Raw genomic sequence first — 13,786 nt, 5'->3', positions numbered from 1 at the left:
CTACCATAGTAAGTTCTCCCCCCCCCTTCCCGCTAAACAAAATAGGCACATTTTGGCAGATAGGCATTAAACAAAAAAAATGCACATTTCGCACAACCCACGTGATAAGCTGACACAAGAGACCGTTGCAAATACTTAATGTTTGCTGTCATTGAGTACGACAGCAAGATAACTAACGTTCTCACCTATATACTCCAACCGTCCGTGAATCTCAGGTGAGTGGCCGCAGTATACACACCATCCGTGGGGAATGGCTGCTCCAGAACCATCAGACCGTGGTGGCTTTTTCTCGCATGAACTCGGCACAGTCACAATCCGTGTGCTTGCAACGCCCGCGTCGCACGCCAAGAATGTCTACGGAAGTAAACATGGCAGAAATGTCTGCCTTGCAGTGCCTTGACGGCGTTAAAACCCAAAGAACGCCCCGCCACGGTGGTCTAGTGGCTAAGGTACTCGGCTGCTGACCCGCAGGGCGCGGGTTCGAATCCTGGCTGCGGCGGCTGCATTTCCGATGGAGGCGGAAATGTTGTAGGCCCGTGTGCTCAGATTTGGGTGCACGTTAAAGAACCCCAGGTGGTCGAAATTTCCGGAGCCCTCCACTACGGTGTCTCTCATAATCATATAGTGGTTTTGGGACGTTAAACCCCACATATCAATAAAAACCCAAAGAACCAGCTACAAACGCCGTCTTTCAGAAGCGCGCCCTTCGAGAGCCTTGCGAAGTAAGGTTCCGGGTTCGCCGCAACGGGCTCGGGAAGCAGGCGAGGCGAATGCGCATGCGTGACGGCAAATGTCTGCGCGTGTTCGCCGCGGGATTGTAAGCGTGTGATATCCGTCGCACACGCGTACACGGCTCGCCCACGCTTGCACATGACAGTACCACGGCACGCAGCCTTGCCTTCGCGCTGACCCGAAGGAACCGTGCGCTTACTTTTGGTCACATGGGGCTTGAAACGTCATCCACGGCTCATTTACACGTGCATCACGCTTAAGTTTACAGTTTAGCGTGACATTAACCCCCGTATTCTAGAACGTCCCTTCACTCAACGCTTCGCCTTCACTTGAGAAAGCCGATGGAAGCGCCCTCCCTAGGCATGGCAAGTCACTGCATATCAGCAATAAGGTGGTGCGATTCTCGAGCAGCGCAGCATCATTTTCAGCCGAGAGGTGGCGCAGCGCTCAACTCTGTCACGTGAAGGGCGAAAGTCGAGTGAAGGAGCGTTTGTGAATACGGCGGTAAGCGTGGTATTTTTCAGAGTGTAGACAGTGATTTCATAAGCAGTTTCTTCGGTTTGGTTGGTTGATTGTCTTACGGGGCTTGAGCGACTAGGGCTGTGGGCGACGATGTAATGGAGGGCTCTGGATAGTTTCGATCGCCGGAGGTTGTTTAACACGCACTTGAATTGCACAGTACTATAGACGGGCCTCTGGAATTTCGCTTTCTTCGAAATGTGACCACCGCGACCAGCGTCGGACCCGCGTCTTTCGAATCGGCAGCCGAGCTACACAAACCGTAGGTTTGTGGGTTAAGAAGGAATATTATCAATATTAGCGAAAATATTTGGGTTGAAGTGATGGTGGTGGGACTACCAGTGGTGTAGTGCAGGGGATCAGATTGTATTATTGTGCATGCGCGAGAAAATTTGTAATGTCTAACGACACTTCAAGGAAATATCTATGATGCAACAGTTACGGACCGTCTAATATCGGCCAATCTTTCGCTATAGCTTTATTTATTGTAGAACGCCCGAAATTCTCAACAGAATCGAAAACATCAGCCTCGACTTTTTTTTTTTTTTTGCTCCGCTTACGCTTGCCAACAGTCGTTGTGAGGCCGTCCCGCTTTGTCGATTTTTTGCGAAGTCATTTGGTGTCAGAATGGTCGACCATGCCATGTTTTACGACTGTCTTTGCGGGGGGACCATACAGCGCATTCTGAGTTACTGTCCCTGCTAGCTCGCATGAAGTTAAACTAGCTCGTTTTGACGAAAGACCGCGATATCAGAGAAAACCATTTTGAAACGTCGACACCGTATATAATTGAGTGAAGCTGAGGGTGCTACTGCGGCGGGTATATTTTTTAAGGAACCACACGGCTTCACAAGCGACTGCAGCCTGAATTAGTGTTTGTTCTGACAGACTTGGAGTTTTGCACAGTGACAATCATTGGCATTGGTGACACATCGCCATAGCGTGTCTGTGCTTGAGGTGTTTCTCTCTCTCTCTCCCTTTCCTCTATTATTTTCTACTTTCCCCGTTTCTCTACTGCAGTGTAGATTAGCATGTTTAATCTTATTGACCTTTCTCATGGTTTCTCTCACCTTTTTTCTCAAGGACAAACTTCACATTTAGTTTTCTTTTGTTCAATCCTGACCAGCGTACGTTTTGAGTTCAGCATGCAGAGCTGACCGTACGACAGTGGCTCACCGGCAATGACTGTCCCTTTGCACCGTTAAATAAATTCTTCTTACTAATACAAGTGCGCGCACATACCATAATTGCAAAGGCGCGCGCATGTTTCTCACTACGTGAACTGCTAAACAGAAAATTGTGAGCCAAATAGAGCGCGCCCGCTACAAATGTGATTCGCGAACAGCGGGTTGTATTTCATCAGGTGTGAATAATATTTTTTTTTTGTTTTTAGTCAACCTTGGCATTGTTTTCTGCACTAACTTCTGCGCCGTCATATTTATCATCGCTGCCCTATTGGACCCAAGACCACTCGCTCTGCCAAAATGTCATTATTCTGCGGCCATCTATTGGCAGGAAACTGCGCCATTTGCTCAAGACACTATCCCCCGTATTCTAGAACGTCCCTTCACTCAACGTTTCACCTTCACTTGAGAAAGCCGATGGGAGCGCTGCCTGTAGGCATGGCAAGTCACTGCATATCAGCGATAATCTGCTGCGATTCTCGAGTAGCGCGGCGTCATTTTCAGCCGAGCGGTGGCGCAGTGCTCAATTCTGTCAAGTGAAGGCTGGAAGTCGAGTCGAGGAGCGTTTGTGAATACGGGGGTATGTATTTAAAGCACTTGCCCGCCTCACTTGTGGCCAGGATTGTTAGCTTCAGCGCAGGAACTGAGGCTCAGAAAACAGAAAGCGACTTTCGTTCAACATCACTTTCGGTGCAGAGAAAGGGGCATCGTTTTTTTTTTTTTGACAGAGAAATTTGCGTTATTTGGTGCGTGGACTTTTTTCATAATCCGCAAGAGTATTTCCCTGCGCTGCATATTCGCCTAACTAATGGTAACAGCTGTCGTTCAAGTGGAGAGTTGCACGTGTTGGTGCTTTTCTGGTAGGATATTATGAATGTTTATGTCAAGTGATATGTGTCTACATTTTTCGCGTCATAGCGTAAACAAACCATGCTTGAAGATGGTGTTTGCTGAAGTCGTCACCGCCATTGATTGATCTTACTGCATCGCAGGAGAGCTTTCTTTACAATCATGAAAAGGGTAGATTGCAAGATGTAACGCTGCCAGTGGAGTGCGTTTTACGGCTGGAATTACAAAAACTGTGTCCCATGTAAGACGTTCTGCAAGGAGGAGGAGGAGGAAATACAGGGAGGTTAGCCAACATTCTGCAAATTGTCTTCTAATAGTTCCAAACAGAATATGTACATTCTATTTCTGTTCACCTTCTCTAAGAATCGTTGATGCTAAAGTACAATTGACTTTTGCTTTTCTGATTTCAATGAGACAAACTTTCATCTGAATCGTTATTCAGAGGTCGCTTCTCTCGGAACAGTGTCCTGCTAACAAGGCCGCTACAGCATGCAGGAACGCTGAAATAAGCATATTGTGATATATTTATTTCTCATTCTGGCTGAAGCATCGAATGGGTAGTAGTTCCTGTTCACTTTAAGTGTCCTTTTCTATGATATTTTTACGAACAGGTGTCCACGTTGTTCCATGACGCAAGCATAGGCAACGCCATCAACGTGGTCCTGGTCCGCATGATTCTTCTAGAGCCAGAAGCTACTCAGGTAAGCGTGACACTAGTGAGCTGCGGTGTGCAGTTGTGCCGTGTGTATCCGCTATACCTTTGTAAAATGGGTGTTGCCGGCTTATGGCACGATATGTCCCGTTATTGCTGAGAACAACGTTAATTTTACCACGAAAGTGTTTAATGCTGGGGCACACTAGAAATAAATGTCACGTAAGTGATGTCAATAAAAGTGTGAGAAGGCATTCAGAAGGGAATTCAGAAAAAAAAAGAAGCTTGAGTCACGAGACCGGGAAACTGAACCACCGAGTTAAACCTTCGTTATGTCAACGATGCCCAGAATCCAAAAAGAGAGATCGATAATTATATATATATATATATATATATATATATATATATATATATATATATATATATATATATATATATATATATATATATATATATATATATATATATATATATATATATATATTACTGCGTATTCTGGTATATCTATACAGGGCACCACCACTCTGCTCATTTCATTGATAACTGTCTGCTAGGCCTACACTCGATCGTATGGACCGCTCAACTTTAGAAACAGTATAGCAATGCCCGCCTGGCTTTGGAAGCCTGCGCCGCGTAGGCTTTGAAAATGGTCTATCTTGTCTATAGTTCGTTTCAAATGATACGTAAAAGGCAGTAGCCATGGGGATAGCGTGAAGTGGTTCATTTTATCAGTTCATTTTTGTCTTATCGCAGGAAGAACCGCTGCCGACGTCCGAGGAGCTGGACCAATTGCGAGTGGACGAGTCGGCGGACGGGACGCTGAAGAGCTTCTGCCGCTGGCAGCGTTTCGTCAACCCGTCGGACGAGAGCCATCCGAACCATCACGACTTGGCCATTCTCGTCACAAGGTCCCTCTCGCCATTCCCGATTTGTCTTACTCCGTAGTTGGGAAATGGAGGGGAGAAAGGGGCGTTTTACTTTTCAAGCGAAGCTTGTTATAAGTTACAGTTTCCGATGGCGGCGTTGTCGTAGGCGGAACACCCGCCGTCGGATAGCCTGCAGAAATGCGGCCTTTGAACGCTCCGCTTTCGAGTAACACATGCTATCTCGATCGGGACTTTGTCGGTGATTAGGCATTTCTGATGTGGAAATGTGATCATTGATATATGTATTTTGTCATTTCACGATGCCAACGCTTATTGTTGCCTGGTGACGAGCGCACCATCGTCGTTATCGTTATGATAAGTTATGAGTTATGAGGAAGCATTCATTGCGCACTGCGAAAGAACGAAATAAAAAAAGAAATGTATATAGGACAAGTACGTACACTCCAAGTATATATATATATATATATATATGTGTGTGTGTGTGTGTGTGGTGTGTGTGTGTGTGTGTGTGTGTGTGTGTGTGTGTGTGTGTGTGTGTGTGTGTGTGTGTAAGGCTCCGGCGGCGATTTGAATGGTAGGACGTATTACTTTTGCTGCACTAAACTGTTATACCTAGACAAAAAGACAAAGAAAACTGAATATGCGTTTTAGTGTGGTGGTGCATCAGTTCGGCGCAGCAGAAATTTATGCCATCACCTTTGTGGGCGTGAACGGCGTGTGAGCGACGGGGAGAGGCGGAACGCAGACTCCCAGGGAAACCTGTCGTCGCTAATTGCTAATTACGCCCGCCGATGAACGGAACGTGTGTGGGCCGCTAGTTTCGCGGGAAAGCTTGGTTTTCTCTATGCATATAGCAGGTGTGCAGCCTAATGTTCGCGGGTGCATCGTGTACAGGATCGACGAAGTTCACGTCCTATCAAGCACTTTCAGGCTGCGTTGAGACTTCCAAATAATGGTTCCATTAATAGCAATAAGAGTGAACTGCCGCTAAGGGTATGCGTAACATTAAGACCAAACTGGGTTGAAAAGTTCTTCGAGAACGTAGAAAATAATTCCGATTAAGCGTACATTTTTAGTGAGTTAACTTGTAATGTAAAATGCATATAGAGAGCAGAACTTATAATGCGAAAAAAAAAGTGTTCTAGAAATGTTACATATACAGACATATTTGCGCAAGGAACTCTTTTTTTTTCTCCTAATTTACGAGTGCAATTATTTAGATGCGAGTGTTTCGGTGCTCCCATAAGGGCTTTCCTTATCCTTGCAAGACGTATGTGCCCTAATTGAATGACAAAGTAAGAACTAAGCTTGTTGTTCCGGTCTTCTCAAGTTTGTCCGTGTTTAAATAGTAAATCTGAAATCATAAATTGGATAACTAATTAAGTGAATCGATATGCGTTCGATATGCGCTGAGTAAAAAGGAATTTACTCGAGCGCACTCTTTAAGATTTCGCGAAGAGCCTTCCTCATCCTCGCAAACCGCGTGCCTTATGATTAAACAGCCAAGTGAGAACTATCGCTTCCATGCTCTCAAGTTCGTGATCGTACCCGATAATCTCCCTTTAAAGAATTAATTAATTAGTTATTGTAGTGACGCCCAGTATGCGCTCGACCAGTGCGTAGGTACATATGCATCGACTCGAGCAAAAAAAAAAAAAAAGAGTTCGCCGAGCTGCGTTCGTTCTCTTACAGGTTCAACATGTGCGCGCCTGGTCTGGAGCTGTGCTCGACGTTAGGCCTGGCCGAGGTGGCCGGCATGTGCCAACCGCAGCGCAGCTGCAACGTCAACCAGGACTCGGGGCTCACGCTCGCCTACACCATTGCGCACGAAATCGGCCACAAGTGAGTCGACGGGAATGTGCTCCTGCGTCTCGCTCTTCGTTTGTTATAAGCTTGTGGGATGACCGTGCAGCTCTAAGCGAGGGTTATTTTTTTTTACCCTTATCACTGAAATTTTGAAGAGTATACTTGTGTTCCTCCTAATTTATCTTTTTTTGTATTGTTCCTTTTTAATGTTCCACGTTGCGTTGTTTAACATTCCGCTCTAACGTCGAGGTGGCAAGCTGCAGAAGTTAATACCGCCGAAGATCGAATGTGACGCTAAATCTTTGGTTGTCTTGTGTTTTAACAACGGCACGTCTTTCACAGCGACATGTACTATTAATTTGTTCCGCTGTTTGATTGGGTTCTTATTATACTTACTATGGTTATCAGTTATTTCCACTTCGGGATTTCCCTCGTTCGTTGGAAAGAGGTCGTGTATGGTCGGCCTTTATCGAAACATATTCGATATGATAACGTGAAAGGTGTGGCCGATTCAAGGTCTGAGCTGCATATCTAAGGCCGTACAAATCACTGTAATTATCGTATCGTCCTGATTACAAGAAATTCTACTTAATTTTTTTTAAACGATACGCGAAAAAAAAGATAAGATTAACTTGCCGATGAAGCGTTTTGTTGTATTGGCATTTCGATTATGAAGTAATGCTGTGTTTACAAATTCATTTTTCTACATCCCTTGCACGTTCACGCCACACGAAAACTACAGTGACTAGAAATTTCTAAACGTTTGGGATAAGTACTCCAAAAAGAGGTTTTCAAAGCTTATTCTGTTTCTGCAGCATTGATGACGCAATCGTTATCGATCTAGCTACTACTGTGTTTTGCTTAGGCGCTCCATACGCAATGTTTTCTTCAGTGTGGCAAGTTGGTTGCTTCGGTTGTGCCGCGTATCGCAGCTTCGGCATGAGCCACGACGGACCTCACAACGGCTGCCAGGCGCCAGCGGGTCTCCGGCAGCACGTGATGGCGCCCCACCTCAGCTCGGACCCGTCGCCCTTGGTGTGGTCCAACTGCAGCCGAGAAGAGATCACACGCTTCCTCGAGTGAGTGTCCGCCGCGATCGACTGCGCAGTCCCGGGTGAATGAGACCCTCGAATGGCTCCTTATTGTAGGTTAGGAGCACCGTAAACAAACAAGCGCGGGACGTAAGGGGTAGGGGCTGCGCGGCACGAAAATCATCTAAGTGTCAAAACAGAAAGCCAAGCGTCCTTCGTCTCCAGGGAGCCGCACATCGAGACAGTAATAGTGATAGTCACGTCCGCGACGCAACAGGCGCAGCTTGGAACGTCACGTGCCGCGGTTCAGTCTGAAGCGAGCAATGTCGCCATTGGATATGTGCGGCCAAGCAAGATCGCAGGAAGAGTGCTATGGTGCTACGTCGAGAAATTGATCGGATGAACTCCGACGTGCTGTAGCCGAGTCAGAAGGGTCATGTAGGACACTTCAGCTATAGGTAATATATAGTTCTCGCCACTTGGCTGGAGTATAGAACCAAAGATACCGCATTGTCTCGCCACTTGGCGACGGCGTGACAATACCATACGGTATCTTCTAACCTTACGCATAATAGGATATATCATAACAGGAATTTGTAATAGCTTTTTGATAGGATCTCTAATGACGACGACAAGGATAATAATAATAATAATTAATAATAATAATAATAATAATAATAATAATAATAATAATAATAATAATAATAATAAAACATAGAAATTGGCCGGCGGAGTCGAGCCTCTGGGCCTGGTTCTCCGCGTGGAACAGGGAAGAAAAGAGCGATAACATCAGGCACAGTGGGATGATGATAAAAAAAGGCAACTTTGAACTAATAGTGCTAGGCCCTGAAAGAAGAGTGGAACCGTCTGACCTTCCTTTATATTATCTTTATTTTTCTTGCTTTCTTTCCTTTCTTTCTCTTTCTCCGTTTCTTATATCTGTTTATTTTTGCCTGTTGATTTCCACATGTTTCTGTTTTTCTCGCTCTTACTGCCTTTATTTATCTTTCTTCCTTTTCTTTTTCTCTCTATGCTCGTTACTCTTTGTTTGTTTCTTTTTCCGTCTTGCTCTGTTTTTTTATGTCTTCTTTGTGTGTTTCTTTCTTTCTCCTTCTCTGTGTGTTTTTCTCTCTTTTTGTTGTCTGTCTTCATTCCCTTTATTTGTCGATATTTTTTTCTTTTTTCTTTCTCTCCCTCTATTTAACTCTCTTCTCTTTTTTTTTTCTTCACTGAGCAGACTTTCCGTTTAACGCTCGCACCAGCTGTAATCGGCAGTGAAGCATGCCCAGTTCCTGTGGAGCGTACCCACGACTTTGGGTTTTTGTGGACACCAAGGTTTTTAAGAGCGCCTGAAATAGCTCCGCTGTTAATTATTAGTACTATAAGTACAGAAATTGAACTGCCCAGCACAGGATACATTCTAACTGCATCTGTCTTTCGCAGCCCATATATACGTACGCACTTTAGGTCTTTTGTAACTTTTGATATGCTTCTGTGGTGTATACGGTATAGTATTTTGGTACGACTATAAATGCGAATTCTAAACGTGCCCTCGGATACTTTTAACCGAAGCAACCCAAGCTCAAATTTTTAAATTCCTGACGCTGTGGCAAGTACGCGTGTTGTAATTTAGCTGCATGCTGCCCATTCCAGAGTGTCCGAAAATGCAAAAATAAAAGGCTACGTCCCACTTGACCCGAAATACAACAGCTGTGTTTGAAGACATACTGCGAAACTCGTGGAACGGGGTCAACAGTTTCTTTTCTGTAAGCTGCTTAGGCATGCTAAGCAGCGATCCTGTCTTTCTTTGTTTTTATAGACTTTTCTTACTGATGTGCTTCTCTTGCGAACAGTGTGGTTTCTTACATAATTGCCCCTTGTTTAAGATTGATATCTGCAAATAAAGACTAAAAAAGAGAACTAACGCATTAGCGAGACATTCGGCGTCCGGCAGCCAGCCACAAGGAGTTTTCACTCGTTATCGGGCGATTTCCGCGTTTCGTTTCGCCGTCTTCGTACGTGACGTGCATAGTTTCCCGGCTATAGGATAAAAAAAACGCCATTTGCGGGCTACATAGAGCATGTTCGTATATGCAGGCGTGCCCGCAGTGGCTCAATGCGTTTCGCATGTCAGAAACGACGATGGTGATGCGTGTGCGATGACTAGGGCGTATTTGCACGTTAATACGAGCACCTTTTTGTGAGCAGCACGCAAAGAGGGTGCGATTCGCATGTTTTCCGAGTGTTTCGCCTTGTGCTCCTTTCCGACCAGTGTTTAGAGCTGTAACTTCTATCGAGCACAAACGTGTCTATGGTTGTTTTTTTTTTCGGTAACTCTTGCTCACGGATGAGGATGGTTGTCATCTGTTCACTTTCCTGCGCGTATACATAATTAGGGAGCAGATTACAAGCGCGCTGGCGTGCCCGCTTGTTATTAGGAGCCGCGCTGTCGTCATACATATCATTATACAACAGCTGTCTAACGTTGTGTGCATAGATAGTCTTCTCGACAACTTGTATAGAAGCACGAAAAAAAAATTGCCAATGGAAGCTAGGGTTGCAGTGCGAATGTTCGAGGCTTGTCTACCACGCTTTTGTTCTCCGGAAACTGGCGCATTAAAGGGAAGCTGCAGCACTTTTATAAAAAAAAATGACTTAGGAGCGTGTAAGGACAGTTCGAGTCCCGCTGGATTGGAAAAGCGATGTGAGAGTTCTCAAAAGTCAACGGCAATAGCACTTTTTGATGAAAAAAAAAAAAACCAGTGGCTGTGGCCGCCGGGCTCCTTGAGACGACGGGAGTACACGGTGATCTCATTCTCGATTATGACGCGTCATCTGCAACAGCAGCACTGCTGAAGCGTGGTCTCTTCGATTAGTTCTGGCAACGGCACGTCGTGGGTTAGTCGCGGAGGCCGTGGTTGAAGATAAGAAAAAAACACTTGCTCCGGGCCAGAGGAAACGAAGATGACGTATGTTTCCACGCGCACACTTTCAGCGCGCTCGCGGGGGCGGAGCAAGACAAGCTTTTATTTCGCCTGTTCTAAAGCTCCGGCTGCTACAACCGCGAAAACAATTAAGGCATCGTCAGCAATAATTGCAGTCCTTCCTAAACACGAAGTTTGATTGAATTCTAAAATCCCTCCAGCTTCCCTCTAAGGTCCGCCTGTGTCGCTTATTTTTTTCAAGTGCTAGCCGTGTTTGCGAAACCGCATGCGCGCACCGCTCGTTGTTGCAGCAGATGTGTCATCCAGTGCGAAAGTTTCGCTGAAACCGAAGCTTGTGCCCGTATGGGCGCTATGCAAACAAAGCGCATTTCTCTGCGTACGCACGAAAAACAAGAGGTAAACAAAGAAACTTGCTTCCTGTATATGAAGACATAAAGTAAAAGAAAAGTTTGCAGGTTAATCAAAACAGGCGCGCGGTTTCACTGCCCTGCACTCGAGGATGACGAACGAAACTAGAAATATAAGAAGGAAAGATAGCAGATAAGATAAGAAGGAAAGATAAGATAAGAAGGAAAGATAGATAGTAGGCCGCATGCACGTGATCACTACAGCATTGCCCATGACGGGGCACGATTATTGCGGAATCCAATTACTACGAATTGAGCACTTCTCGCGCCTTCTTTCGATTGGATACAAGCAGCGCGGAGGTTTAGAGGACCAGGGTGGCGAAGAGCTTTGTTCGCGCTTGAGTTCACATTATTCTGCAAAACAAGGCGTGCGTTAATGTTTGGTTGGTGGGTACTGACTTGATGCACTCATAACGCTAGAGAACACACGCTACGTAGTCCAAATAATGCACATAACTGCCGTTATACGTAAACGGGACTTAAATGCATACATGTTTTTTTTCTCTCGCTCTTTCTGTGTGTGCGCGTGTGTGTTTTAGGGGCGAAGCTCCTTAGGGTCGAGCAATGTCCCCTGTCCGTCGGCGTGACACGCTTGGCACATAACCGCTCTAGAGCAGGTATGTGTCGCAGGTGATGTGAGATGGCGGTACTCGGATTTTTCACTAGAATGGTGCACGGACGGACGGCCAGACAGACTAGCAGACGAACGGACGGATGGATGGACGCACGGATGAACAGGCTGAAGGCCGCTTCGCCCCACTCATCATCATTCACTTCGTGGCTACGCTGTGTTTTTTTGTGTGTTGGTTTAGTGTGCGCGCGTTTCCATTCATCTCCCTCACTCGCTCATTCTTATATTCCTAACCTTTCTGTCTTCGATTACGAATTTCTCAGTGCCGGGTAGTAAACCGGATATTTTTCCTGATTTAGTTCCTACCTTTCCAAATTACACTTCTTTCTCTCTCCCTCTCTCTCTTTCTAACCTACATGAAAGATACATAAATACATCCCATTGAGCACACGCAGGCGCCAAGTCACCGAAGAATGTGTAAAAATGCATACCGCCTATTTTTGCCGCACCACCCGGCGCGATGTTTTTGTGACAAAGGTGTGATAATGCACGGGTCGCGGGATCAAATCCTGCACTCGACAACTGCCTTCCAATGAAGGTGGTATGCTAGAAACTCGTGTACTTAGGTTTAGGTGCACGCAAAAAAAAAAAAAAACGCCAGGGGGCAGTCATTTCCAGAGACACTCACTACGGCGGCCCTACTTGTAATATCGTGATTTTGGAACGCTAAACCCCAATGGTTTTATATCCTTGACGCCCTCTCGCAAAGATCGCTTGTATATACGTGTCCCTTTTGTCGATTGAACTTCGGTTGTTGTTCTGTGTAGTTTTCAGCGTGTATTTGCCAGAATGTGGATTCACAAAATGCGTTTCTCCTGCTGATGAAATGCGTTGATGTTTCGCTCTGTATTCGTCACTTCCGTCACTGGGACATAGGTTTATGAGTACTTATAAACAGGCCGCTACTACGTTTCGTGCAGCATGAGAGCCCCGTGGAACTGTTTAAACATTGTGTGTGCGGTGGAATAGATTCCAAGTGTACAAAGTCATCTCTAGGGTTAAGTCCGAGATGTCTGCGCATTGAGGAGGAAAAAAACACGCTGCCACTCTCGTGAGCTACTCTGAGCCGTTTGCATCGTCTGCTTTGCAGGAGAGAGATCGAGGGAAAGAACGTTTGATGCCGATCTCAACAACCGGCCAACAAGCGCTCGTTCTGACTGCAACATCGTTGTCGAAGAGGAACGCGGAAACACGCGAATAACGCGCGGTTGAAGTGGAGAAGTAATGTATGCATAGATCAAGGTGTAAGTGGCGTCGTGCTCTCGACACCTGTCTTATCTAAGAAACCTACTTGACCGTAACGTACGGTAGCACTTAATGGAGTGGAAGTCCGCGCGGCAGAGATCGGACAGTGCCGCTTCAGCGATATGTGATCCTGTACGATACAGGCGTATTCATTCTACAGGATAACTGTATATTGTCCTCTTTCGAAACGGCTGCTTGTTATCTAGTTCCTTTGAGTCCTTCAACTATAAGTGTTTACGTTATTCCGTTCCGTACAGTGCCACACGGTGGCTTTGATTACGGGCCGCCTGTTCCGTATTACGACTGCAATAACTCTCTTACCAGTTCCACGCTATAACTTTCCCTAATAAGGATTTTCGTTTTCTGGGAAAGCTTGCTCGTGTCCAGTTTAATGACTGTGCCGCCTACTTCCGCTGCACAGTCCGCATTAATAGCCTTCACTCAGTGGCGTAGCGAGAAAGTGACACACCGGGCCTGCGCCCCCCCACCCCCAACACACACACACACACACACACACACACACACACACACACACACACACACACACACACACACACACACACACACACACACACACACACACACACACACACACACACACACACGCACTCCTTCCTACGCCCCTGCTTATTATCGCTAATCTCGATGGACATGCTGCAGGGCAACCCGCTTTATACTCTTCCCGCCATCCCACCTAATGCGAACACACACAGCAGACTCGACCACTCCGCGCATGCTCTAGTATACAAATAAGACGCATGTTGCGCAGCCCCTGCGTGTGTGTTGTATACTTAGTTTGCTCCAAGTAATTGTACAATGGCTCCATTAAAAGAGGAGCTTTTATTGCCTCATGCATCGACTGCCGCAATAATTTTTAGAATTCCTCAAGCACAAGCCG

At 45.9% G+C, this 13,786-nt stretch overlaps 1 protein-coding gene across 2 annotated transcripts in view; it reads left to right on the top strand.

Annotated features, from left to right (window-relative positions):
- LOC119166221 (A disintegrin and metalloproteinase with thrombospondin motifs 7-like) overlaps positions 1-13,786 on the top strand; it is a 129,457-nt gene that overhangs the window by 54,730 nt on the left and 60,941 nt on the right. For both annotated transcript variants that reach the window (XM_075891662.1, XM_075891663.1), the window contains 4 exons: positions 3,896-3,985; positions 4,690-4,844; positions 6,516-6,665; positions 7,562-7,708. In XM_075891662.1, coding sequence (XP_075747777.1) covers positions 3,896-3,985; positions 4,690-4,844; positions 6,516-6,665; positions 7,562-7,708 — 542 coding nt within the window. The remainder of the gene's footprint in view (positions 1-3,895; positions 3,986-4,689; positions 4,845-6,515; positions 6,666-7,561; positions 7,709-13,786) is intronic.

Source organism: Rhipicephalus microplus, chromosome 1 (genome assembly GCF_043290135.1).
Source record: "Rhipicephalus microplus isolate Deutch F79 chromosome 1, USDA_Rmic, whole genome shotgun sequence".
Lineage (NCBI taxonomy): Eukaryota > Metazoa > Arthropoda > Arachnida > Ixodida > Ixodidae > Rhipicephalus > Rhipicephalus microplus.
This window is presented reverse-complemented; position numbering and strand designations above follow the sequence as displayed.